General features: G+C 42.4%; 1 protein-coding gene and 1 non-coding gene across 17 annotated transcripts in view; one reads left to right on the top strand and one right to left on the bottom strand.

Moving 5' to 3' along the window:
• SEC31A (SEC31 homolog A, COPII coat complex component) overlaps window positions 1–12,598 on the top strand; it is a 59,646-nt gene extending 47,048 nt beyond the window's left edge. For 5 of the 16 annotated variants that reach the window (XM_068975044.1, XM_068975043.1, XM_068975046.1 and 2 more), the window contains 5 exons: window positions 3,430–3,488; window positions 4,954–5,217; window positions 7,570–7,689; window positions 10,285–10,356; window positions 11,781–12,597. In XM_068975044.1, coding sequence (XP_068831145.1) covers window positions 3,430–3,488; window positions 4,954–5,217; window positions 7,570–7,689; window positions 10,285–10,356; window positions 11,781–11,960 — 695 coding nt within the window. In that variant the 3' untranslated portion in view covers window positions 11,961–12,597. Of the gene's footprint in view, window positions 1–1,853; window positions 1,893–3,429; window positions 3,489–4,953; window positions 5,218–7,569; window positions 7,690–10,284; window positions 10,357–11,780 lie in introns of those variants that run through there. The other 11 variants (XM_068975042.1, XM_068975041.1, XM_068975039.1 and 8 more) reach the window with 6 other exon arrangements.
• A 9,928-nt stretch (window positions 12,599–22,526) lies between these two features.
• On the bottom strand, window positions 22,527–22,629 carry LOC138082516 (U6 spliceosomal RNA). Its single transcript, XR_011145141.1, has one exon. It is a non-coding gene; the product is annotated as a U6 spliceosomal RNA (small nuclear RNA).
• Window positions 22,630–24,429: the final 1,800 nt, after the last annotated feature.

The following is a 24,429-nucleotide window of genomic DNA, read 5'->3' as shown; positions in this document are numbered from 1 at the left end:
TTATATGACCACTGATAATTTAGGTGCATTTGTTCACTTCATACACATATATGCATATATTATATGTATATGTGCATGTATTAAAGTTTTTAATGTAGAATAGACTATAAATTTACCGTTTTCATCATTTTTAAGTGACATTCAGTGCATTTCCATTGTTGTACAATCATCGCTACTAACTGCAGAAGTTTTTCATCATCCCACATTGAAATTATGCAGCCTTTAAAACTCCTCATTTTCCCAGCCCCTGGTCACCAGTGTTCTACTTTCTGTCTATATATATTCCATGTAGCTCATGTAAGTAGTCATTTTTAGAGGACATTTTAGAAGACAATTTTGTCTTCTTGTAACTGGCTGTTTCACTGTCTTTAAGATTCATCCATGTTTGTAACATGTATCAGAATTTCCTTCTTAAAGCTGCATAATAATCCAAATCACCAAACAGTTTGCATCTTCAGAGCTTTTAGAGCTGCTGCTGAATTATTTACGGAACGTGGTGGTCCTTTGCTTTGCATCCACTCTTATGTATATACCACGTTTTGTTTGTCCCCTGTAAATCTGCACAGGGGCGTTTTGGCTATCTGAACAACGCCGCTGTGAACAGGAGTATGCAAATACTTGCCCAGCTCCTGGTTGCAGTTCTTTGGGGTATACGCCCAGAGGTGGAATTGCGGGCTCAAATAGTAATTCAGTGTTTAATTTTTCGAGGCCCCACCGTACTGTTTTCCACAGTGGCGGCACTCCTCTGCGTTCACACTAGCCGTGCATCAGGGTCGCTTCTCCAAGTGAAGACAGTTGAATTCCTGTGAATCGTATGTGCCTATTATGTCCCTTCACTACACGCTTTTGCTGGAGGCTGGGGCCTGGCCCCACCCTGAATATCTGACAGTTTTGTAGTTGCTGTATTAGTTTCTAGCCTTCTTTCCTCTTGTCCACTGCCAGAACCTTCAGTTCTTTTAAGGAAGACTTGTGCTAAACATTCTGCACATCTGTGAATTCTTACAGAAAAGACAGTATGAGATGGTTACACACTCTCTGGGCCTGATCCGATTTATGTTCACATTCATGGTGTGACCCCAGAAATTACAGTTCCTCCAGAATGCAGGCCTTTGGGGCCTCCCAGATCCAGCAGCAAAGTAGTACCCCCTCGTTAAGGTTGTCTAACGTGCTGATTATGTTCAGCAGTGTAGTGCTGAAGTCTGCACAACAGGGCAGAAACCCTCCCATTTCTTTGTAAAACCCTGCTTCTTAAAAAGGGCTTGGACCCACAGCATTGGCATTTCCTTGAGCTAGCTGAGACAGTAGACTCTCAGACCCTATGCTGTACCTAGTGAATTAGAATCTCCATTTTTACAAGGTCCTCAGCTGATTTGGATTCAAGCTTTAAATAATGCTAAAATGGACACAGTTACAACATGTTAAGCAGTGCTCTCCTCCCTCCCTGCACCGTGATATTACTGAGTTTCATTGATCAAATAGTAGAAAAACAATCCATGCAAACAGTTGGGGAAATAATGTTATCTTAAATAGAAAGGAACAAAATTTTCTCCTTAAAGAAACAGCTGGCATAATAGAATAAAAGTGTCTGAGAGCTAATTGGATCTGACACATTTAAATGAATGAGCTTTGCCTATAAACTGATGACTTTCTTAGATAGAAACCATTTCATGTGATTTGATTTAAAAGTAAGTTTTTTTTTTCCTTGTAAAAGTAGTTTGTTCTTCCCTGAGGTTAACAGAGGGAGCAGAAACAATTAGAAAATGAGTAGAGTTTAGAATGTCTTTGATGAAAAAAAAAAAAAGAACGTCTTTGATGATAATACTGTTTAAGTGACTTTTACATTTTGTCTACAGAAAATCAGTCAATGCAAGACCAGGCATCTATATTGGAAGGTGAATTAGTTACAGAATGTATATTTGGAAATCTTTGAATCATTGAATATAATTAATGAATGGACATTCACAATTATGCATGTAACTTCAAAGCAATGAGATCCTAAATCTGACCAGTATCATTTTTTAAATTTGGCTTCTTAATTGAATCAAATCTTAGAACTGATGAAATTAACATAGTGACACAGATGATCTTGAATCAAAAAAGTTGTATATTGGATGTAGACGTAAAGACAAGGCTATACCAGTATTGTCTTAGATATAAGAAAGGTTAGAATGTGATGGGAAAGGCTTGAATGATTAGTTTGTGTATAACCAGAAGTTTAAGAATTTAAGAATTTGCAACATGTGGTTTAATATTTTGTGACTGCCTCCTGAGTGTTTTGAGGCTCATTTGGCATTCTGTCTCCTAGTCGACTTATAGAAGAGTAGTTCTGTTTTTAAAATCAAGGCAAATGAGTTCATGCTGGCTAGGAGAACATCTTGTTTTTTAAAAGAAATTTCTATGACATTATGTTCTTTGGTTTGCGAAGCAAGTTTGTTGTGATTTAATATTGTGGATATCAATTGAGCAAAAATAAAATGCTGAAAGAATTTTAATTTGTTTAAAGAAGAAGAGTTTTTTGCTTTTACATATACACATACACAAAACTTAATAAAAAGTAAAATGATTATATTGTGATTTAGTAATTATCCTGCTTCTGGCATGTCTTGTTCCTTTTTTCTTTAAAGATAAAGGCAATTAAGTATTCAATACCTTAATGAGTTCTGCTCCTGATGTTCTTGTCTAACTTTGAGATGACAGGTTTTGGGAGATTTGGGGTGGAGGGAGAAAATTTACCAAAGATGACAGTAGTTTAATTTGAAATTTGCTGCCAGCCTGGAATTTTTTTGTGTATGTGGCAGTGAAAAAAAAAATCTTACTACAGATATTTGAATGTACTTTTCTACTTTTAGTTAAGATAATTCTTAACTCAAAGGTAATAAAACATACTGGTGTTGTGTAGTTGGGCTGTTTTTTATATTTTAACAGTGTTTCTACCATGCGGGTGATTTACGTTTGTTGAATTGCTTATGTTTAAGTGCTTTCTTAGGAAACAGGAGATTGCTACTTTTATTCTTTTTTGTGTGTGTTGAATACGTCAGGAACCACCACCACCCCCCCTTTTTCTTTTTTTAGCAGATTCAGATGATTTATTTTTTCTTTTTTGGGAGAGAATTGTTTGATCTTTGAAAGTCATGTACCAATATAGACATAAAAGCTTCACTATCCTTAAATTTAGCACAGCTATTTCACTTTAAAAGAAATAATATCAAGATATCCTGCTTTCTAAGCCAGGGCCCTGTGATTACCAGAGGGTTTGATAATGAGTTTGTGAATCCAGGGCTACGTAGTGATCCCAGCAACTCAGCTGGTAAAACTTTGGTGACAGTTATCTCAGGGTGAAGGTAGAATTTGAAGATATTATATGATGGATACAATTTAGTTTCTCTTTCCAGGATTCTAAAGGAAAATGCTCTCTATTATCTGTTACAGGTCCTCAGAATGGTTGGAATGATCCGCCAGCTTTGAACAGAGGACCCAAGAAGAAGAAGGTACTAGAAAAAGATGTCTATTCAGTTGCCCCCAGATGTCCTCTCAATCATGTAGCCACCTGAAGCACACCACACTTCACTGTTCTTTAAAGGCAAAGCTTACTGACTGCTGTACTTAATACGTGTATTTTAACTTAAATCTTCTAATCCATGAAGGGAAGGAAAATACAGAATAGTACAGTGGTATGAATTAAACCCCTTTTAGAAGACAAGATGTAAATTCCCGACATCTGTTTCAAAGAGTAAGAAACAAAATTTCAGGTTACTCAAATGAATTTCTTTTTTAGGAGTTACTTTGGTTTTGGGTCCCAGTAGTAATCATGAATTCGTAATTATATTTTGGACTATTTTTGTCTATCACATATGATATGAAAAGAAATAGCCTTGTTAGCTGAGCATCATTTAGAGCATAGCATAAGATTCTTCTTTCCTTCTTTTACCCCAAGCCATTTTCTCCTGTTTTTTTTCTTTACTCCTAGTGATTTCTGTCCCCCAAATAGAGTAATGAGAGGCCAGAACATAAAATTGGGAGATACTAAGTGAACAGAATCCCCCAAATTATGTCAGTGATAATCAGAAACTTGGTCTACTACTCTGGGTGTGATTGATCACTAAGTAGGTATCACTTAATGGTCTCGGAAGAGGGTATTATATCTGATCACTTGACACCCACCCACACACACACACACACACACACACACACACATTTTTGGCATTTCTTATCCCAGTATAGCTAAATATAATTCTCCATCCTCTTTCAACAATGCCTTGGTTCTGGCCCATTATGGGATGAGTGTGGAAGGCAGAGGGGAGACTGAGAGATCCAGGTTTGAGTCTCCAACCCTCTTAGACAGATTAGCTTTACTTTTACGTTTTACTCTAGGATTCTGCATAAAAATCCATTTTCAAAAGTATTCTACTGTTACTAAAAATTTTTTAACCACAGAATGATCTAACTCCCTTATTTATTTTTTAAAATTGAAGTATAGTTGACATACAGTGTTGTGTTAAATACTGCTGTATAGCAAAGTTAATTCAGTTACACATACATACGTTCTTTTCCATTATGGTTTATCATAAGATACAGAATATATTTCTCTGTGCTGTACAGTAGGCCCCTGTTATTTGTCCATTCTATATGTAAAAGTTGACATCTGCTCACCCCAGCTTCCCATTCCATCCCTCGCTCAGCCCCCTGCCCCTTGGTAACCACCAGTCTCTTCTGTATGTCCATGATTCTGTTTCTGTTTTGTAAATGAGTTCATCTGTGTCATATTTTAGAGTCTGCGTGTAAGTGATATCATGTGGCATTAGTCTTTCTCTTTCTGACTTACTTCACTCAGTATGATAATCTCTAGTTACACTCATGTTGCTGCAGATGGCTAACTCCTGTATTTAAAGCTGAGGAAATGTTGTTATATCATTTTTTTCTTACTCCTGGTGCCTTTTGTCCATCTTTTAAAAGATGCCTGAGAACTTTACGCCTCCTGTTCCCATCACATCGCCAATCATGAACCCCTTGGGTGACCCCCAGTCACAGATGCTGCCGCAGCAGCCTTCAGCACCAGTACCGCTGCCCAGCCAAGCTCCGTTCCCACGGCCACACCTCGCTGGTGGCCAGCCCTTCTGTGGCATCCAGCAGCCGCTCAGTCAGCCAGGCATGCCTCCGTCGTTTTCAAAGCCCAATATCGAAGGTGCCCCTGGGGCTCCCATTGGAAATGCCATGCAGGTAACTGAATCTGTGGAAGTGGGGGATGGCTCTATTTCAGTGTGTTTCTTCAAAGTGTTAACTTTTGTGGTTATACCTTTATTATTATCTCGGTTTGATTTTCATTTAGACAACTTAAGTAAAAAAGAACTTTTTTTTTAAGATCACACGTGTACAGTATTTTCCAGTGACGTGGCCATATGCAAACATTCTAGAAAGGGCTTATGTATTTACTAGTATATGTTAACAGTAGCTTGGCAATTGAAGTATTTCGTTTCATCTAATCAGTAGCCACAATTTAAGATCACTTGAATCCATATTGGCATCCAAGGCTGCTCAGCAGAAGCTGTTTCCAAAGGGTTTTTTCCTTTAAAATGTAAGATAAAAATATAATGACTTCGATCTTTTCTTGTGTGTGTCTAAGAGCTAATAATATAGCCATATCTTTGGATAGAGATATCAGTTCATACTTGCTTTTCACATACAAGCAGCTAGTTGGCAGGGCTCTCAGTAATGAAAAAATCTTATCAGGTTTCCATGTAACTGACTTAGGCATAAAAGGTAATCTTGATCTATTCATGAAAAATAAAGAGGTTGGGTCACAGTTCACCATAAGAAGATGAAATAAATTCCTGCCCAAGTATATAAAACTAGTTCTTCTGTCATTGTCTTTGACTCATTGAAGTCAAATTTATAAAGATTGTGTCTATCACAAGAGTATGTTTTGCTGTTAAGAGAGTTCCTAGATATTAACAGTAGCATTATAAACTCCAGTGTTCTGATGGAGGTGGGAGGACCTGCTTCTTTTCACAAGAAGATACACTTGTATGCATTGTTAGTTTCCATGATTACAAGTCTGTGCCATTTGTGAAGCCATTCACTTGTATTGGGAACTGGGAATTCGTGCTACACTTGTCTGGACCAGAACTTCAGTTACCATGGAGAGGGAGAGCGCCATGGATGTGTGTGGTTCAGCCAGGCCATGATACCCAGCTCCCTGTCCGCTTGGATGTTTCTGAGGCACCTCACGCTTAGTATATCCAAAGTCCAATTCATAGTCTTCCTCCCAAACCTAGTTGTCTTTTGGTGTGTCTTGTTTCAGTTAATGCTACCATAATCCTTTCCATTTAATCCAGCCAGAAACCTGGGCATCTTTATACTCTTTTTCTTTTAACCTGTTTTCAGATCTATCCCCACATCTTGCTGATACTACTGTAAAGTCTCTCTCCCATCCCTTCTCCGTGTTTCCAGTCTAGTCCATGCTACCTTTGTCTCCAGTCTTCAGCAGTACAGGAGCCTCTCACTGGTCTGCCAGCATCTGCTATGACCCATCTCTTCTCTGGTCTTAGCTCATCGTTGCTTAACATGTTACCACATCCCACTGTTCTCAGGATAAGGACCAACATTTTTCATATTATCTGGAAGCTCTCAGCTCCTACTCCTCTTTGCTGTCTCTCTGCTCCAGCCAAGCTGACCTCCTTTCAGTCCCTGTATCATGATCTTTCCTGTGTACTGTTCTTCCGTCTGGAATGCACTTTTTCCCCTGTTTAACTCCTACTTAACCTTCTGATAAAACTTCCTTAAAGAGCCTTCCCCTCAGTTAAATCCCAGTTATATTGTCTGTTGGTTCCAGTGATGTGAACTTAACCACAGTTGCTGTTTTACATACATTTATGACATTTTTAAACTTGCCCTCCTGCTAGCCTGTAAACTCCCTGAGAGATAAGATTATTTCTGTATTGATTCATCAGTGCCTAATACATAATTGTCTAATATTTTCTACGAATGAATATAATCGATCAAAATGTTAAGCACTTACACATTCCTTCTTTGTTTATCCCTCTTATGCATTCAGTTAGGTCATGGTCTCTTCTATCCTAACCTTTGATTTAATCTCACAGTTTGATAAAAGACCAGTTAACGAACCTTCAAGACTGTTGGAATAAACGAGAAGGAGCCAACAAGCAAAGAATGCAAGACTGTTGGAATAAACAAGGAGCCTACAAGCAAAGCAAGCAGTCACCCCCACCAGCCAGCTTTATAAACGCCTGGTTCTTTGTTTCTTACTGGCAAGGTCGTCTTGCTGATTAGTTATATACAGTTGTGATCAACATATGTTTCATGATTAAGCAAATACTTTATACCCGACCCTGCTTTTGAAAATAGAAGCTGTAGGAAGACTACCTGTATCTTCTATTGAATATCTGATTTTTCTGTTTGCTTATGCCAGGTGATTCCACGCATTCATTTTTTGTTTGATTTTGAATGGCCTATCTATAAATTAGTTGTTTTCTCTTTATGACAGATTCAGGACTTTGTATACAGGTAGTTTCTGGTCATTTCTGCTCATTTTAATGGTATTATTTCTTCCAGCATGTGCAGTCTTTGCCAACAGAAAAAATTACCAAGAAGCCTATTCCAGATGAACACCTCATTCTAAAGACCACGTTCGAGGATCTTATTCAGCGCTGCCTCTCTTCAGCCACAGATCCTGTATGTGTTTTTTATTTTGCTTAATTAAAAGATTCCATTATGGAGCTCTTTTATATTTATTGCTTAAAGTCTTACAAGATGTATTTTGAAAGTTTTTACAAAAGTGGTAAAGCTAGCATTTATGTATGGTTTGCTTTACATGTAAAAGCATACTCAGTTGTTTTTATATAATCCTTAAACCAACCTCATGGAGGTAGGTTTGTCATATTTATTTACAGATGAGGAAGTTAAGGCACAAAATAGTTACAGTATAATCCAGGCAGAGCCAGCATTCAGACCTAGTCTGGCTCCAGAATTCATGTTCTCAACCCCTGAGCTGCACTGACTCATCAGCAGACACCATGTCTGGCACAAGAATAGGGCAGAATGCTAAAATACAAGAAACTCAGACTTGGGGTTTCTTTCAGAGTGTATGTCTAAAGGTTTTAGAAGTAGGGACTTCCCTGGCAGTCTGGTGGTTCAGACTTTGCCTTCCAATGCGAGGGATGCAGGTTCAGTCCCTGGTCAGGGAGCTAAGATCGCACATGCCTCATGGCCAAATAAACCAGAACGTGAAACAGAAGCAGTATTATAACAAGTTCAATAAAGACTTTTAATATGGTCCACATCAAAACATCTTTTTTTTAAAAAAAGCTTTTAAAAATAGACAATCTAACTTTGCAAAGTCCTTAACAGTTCAGTGTTTTAGATATTGGAATCATATTCATAGTCAAAGTGACTGATGTGACTTAGTTTATTAGAGGATGTCTGTGTATTGGCAACAACAAAAATTCCACAAAGCCAGTCTTGTTCAAGATGAAATTTCAGTTTCTGCCAACAAGCATCGAATGTGTTTGTTTAGTCACTGGCCAGTTGTCTGCTTGAAAACACAGCCTCTGGGATTTGCTGTTTCATCAGACGTTGAGTATTAATATGTGCCGCCTTCTGCTAGTCTTTTGAAAAGCAGTTCCCTGTACAGACAGTATCAGGAGGGCAAAGGCAGGGGAAAGTTAACATAAACCTTAGCCCCTGGCATTCTGGAAGTGATGGAAGGACCAGGCGAGGAACAGAGAACAGGTGAAGCTGAGAAACAGGTAGGTGTATACTGTCTCCTGGGCACACCTCTAAACAGAGAGGTCACCATCATGCAGAGTGGAGCAGTCCTAATGGGAAAACTCTAGTCTTCCTTCAGGCGTGAGTCAGTGTAAATAGAAGCTGGCAGGACACGTAGGGCACGGCCTGGCTTAGCACACTTTTGCTGAGCTTCACCTCCTCCAGGTCACAGTATCTGTCACCTCCTTTCTGGTGACCCAGGACCAGGCAGAAAGGCTATTCCCATCAGTATTTGGGGAAGAAGTTCTGACACTGCCCAGGACTTTGAACCGTCCACAAAAGTCCAGTTTAATCCATAAAATTCCATTTTAATCCAGTACTCGAAATCCTGTTTACGGTGTGGCTTTGTTCTTATTTTCACTTCAGTTTAGTCCAAACGACACAAAGTAACGTTACAGCATGTTACAGCCCGGCTTGGTTTATAAGGCTATCCTTGATGGCTTCAGCTTTTCCTCACTCCTCTTCTGACATACGGACGTGCCTTCCTCAAACACAGCAAGAGGGCGTCAGCATCAGAGGTTTTGTACCTGCCGCTTCTGCCCGGGGCTCTTCCCCGAGGAACGGCAGGGCTCCTGCGCACTAGTTCCCAGCGCCAGCTCAGGTGTCCCGTGAGCCGTCCAGACCTTCCCAGCACCTCGCACTGCCGGCGCCGCCGACGCCCTTACCCCGTGAACTTTGTTCGTGCTGCTCGTCGCCAGCTGACATGCAGCGTATTGTTTAGTCACCTTTCCCCCCAATAGAATATGAGCTCCATGAGACACAGAACCATCCCCAGCATGGCACACAGTAGGCATTCAATAAATATTGAAAGGTAGTATCACTTCTAGGTATAATGCAGATCATTAAGTTAATCACAGTATGATTTTAAACTTTTAGACTAGTTTTCCCTCACTATACTTAGAGTACTGGAGAAGGGTAGGAGGACTCATTTAAGAACTCTTTTTTAACACTTCCCTCTTAATAATCTTAAGATGTCAGAAGATAATTTTCTCCTTTTTCTTTTTTTGGTGTTTTAAAGGCCCAGAATAAGATAGGATTAAATGTACCCAATGTGATTGAGTGTATTATTGAGGTTAAAAAAAGATCCCACAGTTCACCCATATGTTTGCTTTCTAGCTCCCATAATATTCGTCTTATTTAATGTACAGTAACTGTTCGGCTTCCTTTTCTGTAGCGCATGACCCACTGCTGCCTCCAGGTGGCTCTCACTGTTCCTTGTGGACGTAGTGTGGTTGGACACACACACCTCAAGTGTGTCGCAGAGCCCCTGAGATCCAGCCAGGGTCCCCTTGTGCACACCTCTGGCCCTCCCTGCCTCAATAGATAACTGTTCTCTGTTCTAATCATCTGTTCGAGTTCCTTGGTGTAAGGTATTGCCATTTCTTTATAAAACAAAGCTGTTCAACACCATGATTATAAGGTTTAGTGAAATGAGATGGGGTAAGTTCTTGGGATAAAAGTTATTGTTCAAATATAGCATCTCTGGTTTTTTCTCTCCTGCAGCAAACTAAGAGGAAGCTAGATGATGCCAGCAAACGTTTGGAGTTTCTGTATGATAAACTTAGGGAACAGACGGTAAGTTTGTGGGGAAAGAAGGGTTTATGATAAACATTTACTCCTGGTTGCTAGTCATATGTGTCTGATGAGCACTTGCATGTCATAGATAGGATATCGTATGTAGTGTGTAGGGTATCGTATGTAGTGTGTAGCACGTAGTGTGGAGTGTGTTTGGGGGCAGAATGATTGTGACGGCTACAGACTTAGCTTTGCTCTGTCTAAATCTTACATTTCAGTCACTGGGGATAAGGGCATAGGGCTGTATGTGTGTGTGAGAGAGAGAAGTTTTAGCCTTTTTATAACAATATAAACTGGCCCACACTGGCTCTAAGGTGACCGGCCTTCTGTTCATGTTTATATGTGCCTTGAGTGAGCAGATACTGTTTTTCCAGAGACCAAATCTGTCATCTTTCTCGTAGTCTTAAGACTCTGACCCTTTTCTTTGACAATAGCTGTTACCCAGAGGCAACGCCAAATGTAGCCACAGGTGGAGCGGGTCAGTGTGTGTACCTGTGAAGACAGTCAGCAGTGAGGAGCAGACACTGTCTTCTGTTCTCTGTCTCGCCACCTCTCCATGCCTCTCTAGAATTGTTTTGTTTTTTTAATGAAAACACTTGGAGAGAAAAAAAAATATTGGAGTTTTTCATCCTTTTGCATTTTAGCATTCCTCTTCCCCATTCTCCATATCAGTCCCATCAGATAAAAATAACCATTTATCGTGAGACCCCAACCAGAGAAAATATCTATAGCAGTGGAAAGGGCACACAGTGTAGCCCATGGACTGATCCAAAAAAAAAAGTCTTCTCTGAAAAGTGTGGAAGCCAAGTAATGATATGGAGAGGAAAAACAACTCTAGGTCTTATGATTTTAAGAGATGACAGGACTATGAAAAGCAGTTAAGAGTGAGCAAATTGAGTCCATAACGAGGACTGTTGCCCTCCTGATGAAAGTGGACCAGGAGTACAGAGTTTCTGTTGTCAACAAGATCTTATAGTAAATTGGGCCCCTACTTTAGGATGTCATGATTAAGACTCTCTAACTTCATGTACAAAGGAAACACTTTCAGAGGTGTGAGGCTATATCTAAAGTAATAAAGATTTTTTTTTTTAAAGTAATAAAGATTTAAAGCTGTTAAGTGGGGAAAGACATTAACTTTGCAATTTAAGGGAGGAGATCTGGCTGCTTTTCTCTAAGAAAATACCTGGCTGATCATACATGTGTAGTTCGTAAATAATTCCTTACATAAATCATTGTGTCATGGTTCCATTTTATAACTTGTGTGTTGTTTGGTCTGAGAAACTTTCTAGAAATGCTCACCAGTTTATTCATTTTTTAAAATAATGTGTATTTCAAACTCCTAGTAAATCCCAGGGTTTCACGTTTATAGCGGGTCTCATGGAAGATTCTCCCTTAATTCTCTCTCTATTCCACCTTGATTTCAGCTTTCACCAACAATCATCAATGGTTTACACAACATCGCGCGGAGCATCGAGACCCGAAACTACTCAGAAGGCTTGACTATTCACACCCACATAGTTAGTACTAGCAACTTCAGTGAGACCTCTGCTTTTATGCCAGTTCTCAAAGTTGTTCTCACCCAGGCCAACAAGCTGGGTGTCTAAAGGACGGCTTTACTTTCAGCCAATATCGCCATTTTCCCAAAGAAACATGTTTTAAACGATGATAAGATATGGACCAATTCTCATTAGCATGTTTCCATAGCAGCCAGTCAAAACCATTTATGTTGTTTCTGCAGATGTAGTCACGTTACTAGACCTGCTCAAAACCCTGGTGCTTTCTTTTGTTTTAATCTTTTATTGCCCGTGATGATTTTCCTATTTCCTGCAAATAATGTATTTCCTGGATTACACATAGTATGCGTTCCCAAAATATTCTGATAAAATCTGGTTTTTGAAACCTCAGTTTGCTCTTTGGAAAAGGAGCCTTCGGTTATACAGAACACAGAGCCGAAACTCAGTTTGTTTCATGTCCTCCCAACTTCCTCCATGTCGATCAGATTAAAGTGTGTAATCCTATTTATGTGTATGTAGTCTTTTTTTTTTTTTTTTTAACAGCTACTCACAGTTTAAAGTTTTATTTTTTGTGTCTTTGGCTTCACTTTGGTCCTGAACAAATAACTAAATCTAGAAGAAGCTGCTACACAGATTTTAGCAAATACCAATGAAAAGTGGGATCACTGGCTTTAAGTCTCTATAAGAAAAGATTGAACATTTTCATTCTGTAGAATGCATTGAACTTTTTTCTATTAATAAATGGTTTTAATATTCTGTTTGAGTTTTTAGACTGAGTTGTCTCCATTTCATATTTAGAAATTGTTTCTTTTTTTTTTTTTTTTTTTAAGTTACTTGTATCTCTGAGGTTTAAGTTCAGAAAGAAAACTTTTACATGTTTTTTTTTGGCCATGCCATTCAGCATGTCCACGTCTAGTTCCCCAGCCAGGGATGGAACCCACGGCCTCTGCATGGGAAGCACAGAGTCTCAACCACTGGACCTCCAGGGAAGTCCTCAAAACCTCAACTTCTGTCAGCTTCCTGAATCAAAGCCAGACCTTTTTTTCATCCAGTTTTTCTGTCAAATGATTTTATTGTAACCTGTCTTAAGAACGGTGTGGTAAACAAAAGGTAAGGGTCCCCACAGACTTTTGAAGAGAATCAGATTACTAATAATTTTCATTGTTTAAGCATTTTACCTAACTGAGTTGGAAAATTAGAAGGTAAAGAGTGTGACTCCTGTGGAGAGAGAGATGCTGTTTCAAGGACCAAGAGTAGTTACCAGGCATTTTGCAGCCTAAGTAAATTAGTTTGCAGGAGCCTCTTAATTGCCTTTGCTGGGATTCCCTGCTCACGACATAAAACCCCTTTTTAAAAAATAAACATAGTTTTGTAACTTAAAAAAAGGAGGACCTCGACAGCATGTATGAGTGTTGGAGCCTCACGAGTAGGGTGATGTATCTGCCCCCTTGCCCTCAGCCTCCTGGGAGTTTGGTGGTCTAAGTCAGCCCTACGACTCACTGAACTGGCAAGTTGAACTTCTAGACCTGACCCTCGACTGTGGTGTCAGCCCACAACCCCATCCGAACAGCAAGCTGGCCTCTAGTAATTGTCTTGGTGTTTTGCCCTTACAGTTAGGATTTGTGTTATGGCTGCCGATGACCTTGACATGACAATGGCACAATTGGCAGGACTTTACAAACAAGCATGTTCCAAAAAACGAGAAACTGGAGTAGGTGCTAGTGGGGGCCTGACCAACCGCAAAGATTTCACAAGAGTATAAAAATCTATTTGCCCCAACATCCGAACAGCTGTTATCGCTCCTTTTTCAATACAGTATTGTGATTTATTTTTCCCCCACCATGGAGACATTTTTCCTCATGGCTAATAAGCCTGGAGAAGTTTCATATAAACGGATGCAAGTAAGACTTGAGCCCAAAGTACTGTTTAGTTTCTGAAGTAAGAAGATAACAGGAGATGATAGGAAAAGAGCAGTTTGCTTTCCTTTTAAGGAAGCAGACAAGGAAAGGGGTGTGAGGCTGAGTGTTGGCTGGGAGGTGGACCAGATCTCCGGGACGTGCTCTCTCATCCTGCATCTGCTCCTCTCCTCCACTCTGCCTTCTGGGCTGGGGGGTGGGTGGGTGTACCTTGGGCCCCTCGGCTGATGGAGACAGTTGTTCATTTGAATAGTGAGGCAGCAGGAAAGAAGTTGGGAACAACCACTCTGCACCTGATCGTTGAGGGTCCAACAAGCCTATATATTGCTTTGGATTCAGAAAATTCCCATTTACACTGGGAGGACAGAAAGACGCAGTGGGATTCCTGGCAAGCCGGTGTACGCTGTCCGTGTAACCCCTGCCTGAAAGAGAAAGGGAGGGATGGTGACTGGTTCACGCTTTTCTCATAAACACTCTTCATTTCCTGAACCGGACCTGGGTTCGTGTAAGAATGGCTGCAAGGCCGTCCCTGGACTGCTCAGCCGTAGTGGAGACTTCATTTGAAACTTCTCTAAAGATGCAGCACATAGCACGTGGACACGTATGTGTGCACTCATCCATATTTCAGGTGTCTTTCCACTGCTGTTGTGGGCGGCTGCCTTCCCAACCATCAACCCTGACACATCTGGGGGAGAGGGGTTCATCAGATGCCAAAGGTGTCTCAGGCAGGTGGCATCTCCAGTTATCCAGTGAAAAGTCGCTGTCTGTGCAGGGAAAATCTCAACTGTTGTCTCTAATAAATAAATGCTCCAAACTAGATTACAAAGAAACTGATCAAATTAGGTTCCTGACAGTCTGGTTGCTCTACACACCTCTCTGTAGCATCTTTTCTGCTTGGGGCTTTTGGTGACGACACCAATTACTCAGGCTCAGCTGAACAGTACACTTCTGAGCTGACTGGGGTCAGGCTGTGCCATTCCTTAATTTCCAGCCCTTTTCCCCGTTAGGAGATAGGGAATGTGTGAGTTCTAAGCTGTTGAGACAGATCTTGAAAAACCTAATAAAATCAAATAAAAGGAAATAGACTTTGGTTTAACCGTGGTACATGTTTTTTGCACCCCGGATTAATGTTTCCAGTGGTCTGCTAAAGTATTTAGCAAGCAATGTTAATGAATCCCCTCAAATGACTTTGTACAAATATTACTCAGTAATACCTCAGGCCATTATTTTAATGGTGAAGCACACCTTGCTGAATTTGAATTCAATTTTTGACTGACATTCCACAGGCTTAGAAGCGTGCTGTGCTTCAGGTCGGCCTGACTGCTTTCATTGCTGGTGCCTTATAATTTCCCAATCCGTGAGCGTCTAAAGCCACCTTTTGTGTATCAGTGGACTCACTGTGCAGTTAGGAGAGGGAGAAGCCTTGTGAAATAGAGCAAACTTTGCTGTTTCCAAACGACCCAAGAGCTTGTTGGATTTTTGGTTATTATATATGAAGTTAAAGGCAATGGAACTTGTGTCTCAGGTATATCCATGTTATCACTTCTATATCTTTAAAGGCTATTCCATTTCCTAGCTCCTGAGAGTGGCCTCTTAGTGTTGTCATTAACTTTGTTTCTTTACTTCGTTAAATACTTACGAAGTCCTTTACTCGGTTCAGTAGAGACTTCATGTCCAAATAGATATCCTTCCAAGTAGGCAATGTGAATGAATCAGTAGGGAGCCTATCACAGCATCAGAAAGGATTCAGATTTGATGAGAAGAGAAAACGTCCAGATTTTTTTTTTTTTCCTGAATAGTGCAAGGGTAGTGAGTGAGTATATAATTTAAAGGCGCCACTAAGGATGACCAGTAAATATGATTGGGCTGATGGTGAAAAATAATTTCATCTTGTACTTGGTCCAATAAAGGAACTACCCACTCCAAGAAAATTAGAATTTATGGTGGAATCAAATCTAAAAACATTTCAGTACTAAAGAAGGAAAGCAACCACCTCCTAAAGGTGACCTAAAAATAACTTGCTTTCTGGATTGTTGCTGTTTTAGTCTCTAAGTCCTATCTGACTCTTTGTGACCCCATGGACTGTAGCCCACCAGGCTCCTCTGTCCATGAGATTCTCCAGGCAAGAATACTGGTGTGGGTTGCTATGCCCTTGCCCAGGGGATCTTCCTGACCCAGGGATCGAAGCCGGGTTTCCTACAATGCAGGCAGATTCTTTTCCATTTGAATCACCAGGCAACTTCAGTTGCCTCTGCTTGGGTCTCATGCCCACCACCTGCCTGATCAAGTTGCTGCCCAGAGACGTAGGGTATCAGAATTGGCTGGCCCAGGTTGTCTGCTCACCCAAGCGGAGTGATGTTAAACCCACCAGAACCACATGAAGTGGTTTCCTAAAGGAAAGGGTGCCATTTTCAGGAGAAGAGTGGAGAAAAGAGTAGGCAAAATGCTCCATTACCTCCTGTAGATCACAAAAGGGAAGTTATGGTACCAGGGTTCTAGACCAGAGAGTCACAGTAAAAAGCTGTTAGGGAAATATAGATAACAAGGGCCTATTGCATAGCATGGGGAACTAAACTCGTACTCTGTAATAACCTACCTGGGAAAAGACTCTGGAAAAAAAAGGGGATATGTATAGCTGAATCACGTTGCTGTACACCTGAAACACACAGCATTGTAAATCAAAACATTGTAGTCCAAAAATAAATAAATAAATAGATGTGTTTGAAAAGAAAGCTGTTAGGGAGCCCACTGTATCCCAGTGGCTGTAATTGTAACCTCACGAGGGACAGTGCAGAAGAGCACCTATCAGAGTCAAGGAGCTGGGTTCCAGTGTCTTCTCTGCCACTTACTGTTGGTCAAACCACTCCCTTCTTTCTCCCTCCACTTCTCACCTGTAAAATGAGGGGGTAGGACTAGATGATCTCTAAGGGTCATCCCAGGTGGCACTAGTGGTAAAGAACCCCCCTGCCAATGTAGGAGATGCAAGAGACTCAGGTTCGATCCCTGGGTTGGGAAGATCCGCTGGAGGAGAACATGGCAACCCGCTCCAGTATTCTTGCCTGGAGAATCCCATGGACAGAGGAGCCTGGTGGGCTACAGTCCATGGGGTCACAAAGAATCGGACACAACTGAAGCAACTTAGCAGGCTTCAGTGCTAGGTTCACTTCCAACTCTAGGAGTCTGTGACCCACCTCTTTCTCACAGCATCTTTGTATCAGTATGTTACATTCCAGAAGGAATGGAAAACAAATTTTGTGATAAGCTCTGAAGCTTTGAAGAAATAGGATGAAAACAACTCAGGCCTATTTATATTTGGAAACTTATTTTCCTCTTGTAGAGTTTCTAACTGGAGAAAAGTCAGTGCACCACTTTCCTTTGTTGGAAATGAACGGCAGCATTTAAGAAATAGTTGGTGACTTGCGGACTTGGGGACAGATGTATTTGCTTGGCCTTGAGATCCTTAAGTAGTGAGTCCCACAATTAACATTTCCTACAAACCCATTTGTTCCCTCACATCAAGGATACGCCCCATTCGACTACACAGGATATTCGCGATGAGCCAGTTTTCCCTCTGGTGCTGCAAATCTGGGTCACCCTTTTGACATTCCTGAACTCCACTGACAAATGCCCTCTCCGGGCTGGAAAACCACAGGGCCTTCGCCTTCAGAGCAGCCCATGGTAACTGACAACAGCGGGAGGACAAAGAGGTCATTGACACAGAAACAATGACAGCAGCTAATGCTGAGAAGTAAATAAGAGCTTCTCTGCATTTATCTGCCCTTGGAAAACCAAAATAACGATCCTGAACGAAATGGGGGTGGGCGTTGTGGGGAGAAGGGGGCCGGAGAGCTGGAAGAGACGTGGGTGAAAGCTCAATGCTGTCTTTCTTCTGCCACAACAAACGGGATTGTTCTTTTGTTTCAGAGAGCTGGCATTTAGGGGCTGGGAAAGAGACAGATAGGGGAGGAGTGTGTTTGGTTTATGGACCTTGTTTTGAGCCAGATGTTGGTCACAGGGGGACGTGGTGGAATATTAACAAACTTCACGTGTCGTGGCTGGGTCATAAAAAGGATGATTCCTCCATAGCATTTGTTAGAGTCTGCGGCATACATTCCTTTTATTTTTTTAATTGGAGGATAATTGGACAATATTGTGTTGGCTTCTGCCATAAAACAATACCTCTCCACACCACCCCTCTAGGTTGTCACAGAGTACAGCGTGGAGCAAAGCCTGTGTTACACAGCCGCTTCCCATTAGCAATCTAGTTCACATATGGTGTAGCGTATATGTTTCAGTGCTAATCCCTCATTGCGTTCCCTCCCTCCTTCCCCCTATGTGTCCAGAGTCCGTTCTCCATGTCTCTATTCCTGCCCTGCAAATCGGCTCATCAGTAGCATTTCCTGACCATTTTTCTAGATTCCATATACATTGTGGCATACACTTCTTGTAGTGATCATTTGATTCCTCTTTGCCTCCCCTACTGGGCAGTGAGTCCTGGAGCTGACTGAGCTCAGTGCTTGCTTCTGGAGGAGACTAAATAGACAGATGCCTAATGAAGGTCTGTTCACTGAGTCAACCTGAAGACAACTTGGAAAGATGGTCGAGGCAGGATGTCACTGACAGGTAACATCAGAGTCGGGTTTGGGTTGGTTTCAATCCTCAGTGGTTTTTCGTTAAGTGGACCCCCTCTGATCTATGAATTAGGAACTAAGGGCCTTCATGGGCTATTTCCAAGGCCAGTTTCCTGCTGCCAAATTGCAGCGTTCTCTGAAGAGTGGTCAGGAAAGGGAGGGGAAGTGCCTGAAGCACTAAGGCAGGGGGGTTTTGTTAAAAAAAAAAAAAAAAAAAAAAAGCCCCTTCCTGGGCTTCCCTGGTGGCTCAGTGGATAAAAATCTGTCTGCCAATGTATAAAATCTTAATGGGAAAAATTTTCCAACCCATTTAGTACAGAAGCAGGAATGCCAACCCTCCTGTGAATGGAGAAAGCTGAGAAGATGCATTTTCTATCCACCGTGGTGTTGCTGTATCTGAAAACCAATCTTCCCATAATCTTAGAGGGTAACTTCCCAACTTTATGCTCCTCTGAAATCACTCTCATCTAAAGCCTCTGAGTGGTTTTCTCATCCTAAGAGCAGAAAGAGGGTTACGTTTGAAATTTCTGTCCATGCACACCTCACCTGAGAGGCAGGCTTTCTCCTCACGCCCCTCCCCCCACCCCCTTCATCCAGAGCCCATTCCTTCCTGAGCTGGAGGAGTTGCTCTAAATGATTACCTCTGATAAAGGAGAGCAGGAGATTTTATTTCATAGTTCGCTTAGGGTTGAGCGATTCCTGAACTCCTCCACCTCACCCAGTCTGGGGCTCCCAGAAGCACCATGGCTTCCTCGCCAGGCAGGTTTTGTAACTGCATGGAGCCTATCTCTCTGGCCTGATTAAAAAACCATCAGATATCCAGCACTTACGAGGTATCAAACCCCGTCCTGAGCTCTAGTCCAGTGAGGAAAGGGGATGTCTCCATTTTGCACGTGAAAAAAAAAAAGAAGTTAGAGCATTAGGTAAACTGCACAGAGAGCATTCCCAGCATGGAGCTATCTTATTCTTATATTCTTATTCTTACATTACGTAGGATGAAACTGAAGAGTTAAGAGACCACCGTCATCCAAACCACCAGAGTACTCAGAATGGCTAGTTCAGAGTGGTGAGGTCAAACTCAAAACCAGTTTTCAGATGCCAAACCTGGATCATTTTCTCAACACTGTAGTTCCTGTCGCCAAAATATAGGTTTACTTAAGAAAACCATAGGCATGTAAATCCACAAGCCAGGAATTGAGCTTGTGCCCTTGTCAGTGAAAGTGCAGAGTCCCAACTGCTGAACCACCAAAGAACTGCTTTCCCTCCACAAACATCTTTTGAATTGGAATATAATTGCTTTACAATGTTATGTTAGTCTCTGCTACACAACAACATGAATCAGCTATGTGCTGTGCTGTGCTTAGTCACTCAGTTGTGTCCGACTCTTTGCAACCCCATGGGCTATAGCCTGCCAGGTTCCTCTGTCCATGGGGATTCTCCAGGACTGTGGGATTCTCCAGGATTGTCCAGGGGATACTCAAGTGGGTTGCCATACCCTCCTCCAGGGGATTTTCCCACCCCAGGGATTGAGCCCAGGTCTCCTGCATTACAGGCAGATTCTTTACTGTCTGAGCCCCCGGGGAAGCCCTGAATCAGCTGTAAGTGAACTCATATCCCCTCCCTCCTAAGTCTCCCTCCCACCCCTCCAGGTCATCACAGAGCACTGAGCTGAGCTCCCGGTGCCCTAAAGTAGTTTCCCACTAGTTAACTATTTTGCGCATGGCAGTGTACACATGTCAGCGTTACCCTCAATCCATCCCACCTTCTTCTTCCCCTGCTGTGTCCACAGTCAAATATTTTGATGCCATTTTTTTTTTTAATTTTGTATTTACACTTTAGAGGAATACAACCTTAGATAGATAGTCAATCCTTTGCCAGGCTCACTCCAGTCTCTGAGCCGATCCTTGCACAGTTTTCCAACTGGGGGTTGCTACCAGGTCATTCTATCTTTCAGGGCCTTGTTGGCTGCTACCCCCTCCGTGAAGCCCTCCTGACCACGCCAGACTACATACCTCACCAGCAAGTCTCACTCACGGTTCCTATAGGTAGTGTTACCATCCAACACTTTCATCTTCTGTCTTCTTTCTCTCTCCCTGAAGCAACTTCTAATCCAAGGCACATACTACTGGCCAGAGCCTTGGCCCCTGGCTATGACGGTTTTCTTCCAGTATCTCTCAGAGCTGTTTTTTCCAGTGGTCATGTATGGATGTGAGAGCTGGACCATAAAGAAGGCTGAGCGCTGAGAATTGATGCTTTTGAATTGTGGTGCTGGAGAAGACTCTTGAGAATCCCTTTGACTGCAAGGAGATCCAACCACTCCATCCTAAAGGAAATCAACCCTGAATATTCATTGGAGGGACTGATGTTGAAGCTCTAATACTTTGACCACCTGATGCAAAAAGCCAATTCATTGGAAAAGACCCTGGGTAAGATTGAAGGCAGAAAGAGGAGGGGACGACAGAGGATAAGATGGTTGGATGGCATCACTGACTCAATGGACATGAGTTTGAGCAAGGTTCAGGAGTTGATGAAGGACAGGGAAGCCTGGCGTGCTGCAGTACATGGGGTCACAAAGAATCGGACATGACTTAGCAACTGAACAACAACAATAAAATATATAATCTTGTAGCCACTCAATGATATTTGAGAGCTGTTTTCTGTCCTGGTTTCAGAAGCGTCCCCCTGACCCTTGGGCACCTGACTCACCATCTTCTCCAGTTAAACCTGGATGCCACCCTGTGGGACTTCAGTCCCCTGTGGAGGTGCCGTCTTGATCCATCAGCCTCGTCAGCTGCAGCCACTGCCCCTCCTCTAGAATCCTGTGCCTCCCCTTGGAGTTAATCAATGGCAACTCTTCTACCTCTGTTGGTCTGAAGTTCCAAATCCCACTCCTGGTGCACAATGGCCGCTGCTTCCTTTATTCTCATTTCTTTTTCTCTTTTTGGCTGCACCGTGCAACATGGGGGATCTTAGTTCCTCGACCAGGGCTTGAACCCATGCATTGGAAGTGTGAAGTCTTAATCACTGGACTGCGGAGGAATTCCCTATTCTCATTCCCTAACAAACAGAAATCTACCTTTCAACTTCTTTAAAACCTCAGCCTTTGCTTCCTCTGCTACCTGTGAATTCTTAGCTTCCTTCTGATCACATTTCCTTCCCCTCCCAGCAGCCTGGACTCCTTACAAACTTCTGACTCAGGTACCTGGGTCTCCTGTCCCCCTCTTAAGCCCCCACCCCACTTCAATCTGGAGGTCCTGTCAGTGAGGCTGCATCACTGTGACTGTGCGGACTGATGCCATGACAAGCTCATGGCATCCATTCTACATTGGGCCCTTAATTTGGCTCAGCAACCTTTTTAAGGTCCTCGGTCAGCTTCCTTTCTCATTCTGCTCAACAGATCTTGGGATCTTTCATCACTTTTCTCCAACTTTGCACCAAATTCCCACTCTGCTTGGCTGGCAGGTGATCTGACCTTCCCTTTGGAGCCAGCCCAGCCATCAGTGCACCCTGCCTCACTATAGCGGCTCCTTCAGCAAGCTCAGTCTACCTTCATTCTCGTTTCCTTCCGTGCCCGTGTGCTAAGGCGCTTCAGTCATGTCTGACTCTTTGCGACCCCATAGACTGTAGCCCTCCAGGCTCCTCTGTCTTTGGGATTCTCCAGGCAAGAATACTGAAGTGGGTTGCCATTTCCTTCTCCAGGGGACCTTCCCGACCCAGGGATTGAACCCAGGCCTTCTGCATTGTAGGCGAAATCCTTATCACTACACCACCTAGGAAGCCCCATTTCCTTCCAGTCTCCAGGAAGAAATTGTCCCTCTGTTCAAAGTTAGGCCAACCAGCTGATCACCTGATCCCACCCTGTCTAACCTTCCCCCAGCCCTAGGAAAATAGCTCCATCAAGCATCCTCTTTCTCATACATTTGAACTCTGACCTTTCATTATCTTTCCCTCTCCCCAAATTTGAATATATTCAAATCCTTCACATTCAAATCCATAGACGCACACTAAATTTCACCTCTCTGTTCTTCTCTTCTTAAATATTGCCAAGCTTCTTAAAGTTAACTTATACAGGTATACCATGCTGTCTCCTCCTCCTTATTATTATTTTTTTTAATATGGAATGCTTCACAAATTTGCACATCAGGCTTACGGAGCGGCCATGTTAATCTTCTCTGTGTCATTCCAATTTTAGTATGGGCTGCCTAAGCGAGCATCTCCTCCTTATCTTAAACGCACCTCTGTGTAAGGACAGTTCCCATCACTCACTGAAAAGACCTTGGCAAAGGTCAGTGATGGCCTCTTTGCAGTGGACTCCTCAATCCCATCCTCCCCAGCCTTTCTGTAGTGTTCGAGGTTGTGCTCCCACACTCTGCTCCTTCTTCCCCATCTCTCTTCTGTCCTCGGTCCACACTGGCTTCCCTTTCTTTGCCAGTCTCATAGATAGCCGTTCACTGGAAGTCTGTTCTGAGCCTCATTCTTACCTTCCCTGGGTGACTGCTTCTACTGCTGGGATTTTCCTAACTCAAACTACAACTAAGTTACTCTCTTCAGGGGCGTCCCTGGTGCTCCAGTGGGTAAGACTCCACGCTCCCAATGCAGGGGGCCTGGGTGTGATCCCTGGTCAGGGAAATAGATCCCACATACTCATTTGAAAAGACCTTGATGCTGGGAAAGATCCAAGGCAGGAGGAGAAGGGGACGACAGAGGATGAGATGGTTGGATGGCATCACTGACTCAATGGACATGAGTTTGGGTATCTGGGAGCTGGTGATGGACAGGGAAGCCTGGCGTGCTGTGGTTCATGGGGTCGCAAAGAGTCGGACATGACTGAGTGACTGAACTGTCATTAAGAGTTCACATGCTGCAACTAAGACCTGATACAGCCAAATATATATATATATATATTTAAAAGTTATTTTCTCCAGACTAAACCTTTGCTGGGTTCCAGGTCTATATGTATATTTAACAACCTATTGGACAGTTTCACTTGGGTGTCCAAAACAAGACTTTTTTTTTCCTTATTGAGCTTACTCCTATTTCTTCAGTCCCATCCCCAAAATGATTGATAAGATAATAATGTTGATGATGACTAATATTTATGGATTCTTTACAACATGCCAGAAACAGTTCTAAACTTCAGTCACCATGAAAATATTGTAAGAGAGGCATCATTATCCCCATTTCACAAAAATGGTAATAAACACAGTATGATTTGGCACTCAGTAAGTGGCATTGTGTTTTACCTGAATACCCAATCCAGAGACCCCCAGAGGAATCCTGTCCTTTTTATTTCTCCTCCTTCATGTTCAGTCGAGCATCAAATCCTATTGGTGCTTCTCTTTGCGTTTCTCTGGCTTTATCATCTCCTCTCTAATACTTCTTTTTCGGAATCTGTACCTGTGTCTTGCTTCAGATCCTCCTCATCAACTGACCAGATTCTTAACACGGTGTCCTAATAGCTCTTCTTGCCTCCAGTCTTAGCTCTCTCTACTTGCCGTCCAGTCATTCTCCACAGCTCCCCCAGAGTGGTCCTGCTGAAATGCAAGCTTGATCATATTATTACACTGCATAAAGCCAATCAGTGACTCCCCTCACCTACCACGTTGCTTGCTCTGCAGGGCACGAAAAACACCCTCCATGGGCCGCCCACTGCATGACTTTTCATCTCGCACACCTCTTTCTCACACACCCCTAGTTTCACTTTGGATATTCCAGATACCTCTCTAGATGGAAAAGGCAAAAGCTTTTGCTCACAGTGCTTTCTCTGCCAGTAATGCCCTCCACCATTTCTCTGTCTAGTAAACTAGTCATCCTTCAAAACTGTGCTGTCTAATATGTAGCCAGTAGCCACACGAGGCTACTCTGAATTAAGATATGCTGTGCTATAAGTATACTCACGCTCAGTTGCTAAGGCGTGTCTGACTCTTTCATGACCGTGTAGACTGTATGGAATTTTTCCAGGCAAGAATACTGGAGTGGGTTGCTATTTCTCACAAAATGGAATATTATTTG

This window comes from Capricornis sumatraensis, chromosome 7, assembly GCF_032405125.1.
Source record: "Capricornis sumatraensis isolate serow.1 chromosome 7, serow.2, whole genome shotgun sequence".
In the NCBI taxonomy this organism is placed as follows: Eukaryota; Metazoa; Chordata; class Mammalia; order Artiodactyla; family Bovidae; genus Capricornis; species Capricornis sumatraensis.
Note: the sequence above shows the minus strand (reverse complement) of the source record. Positions and strands in the feature narration are given on the sequence as shown.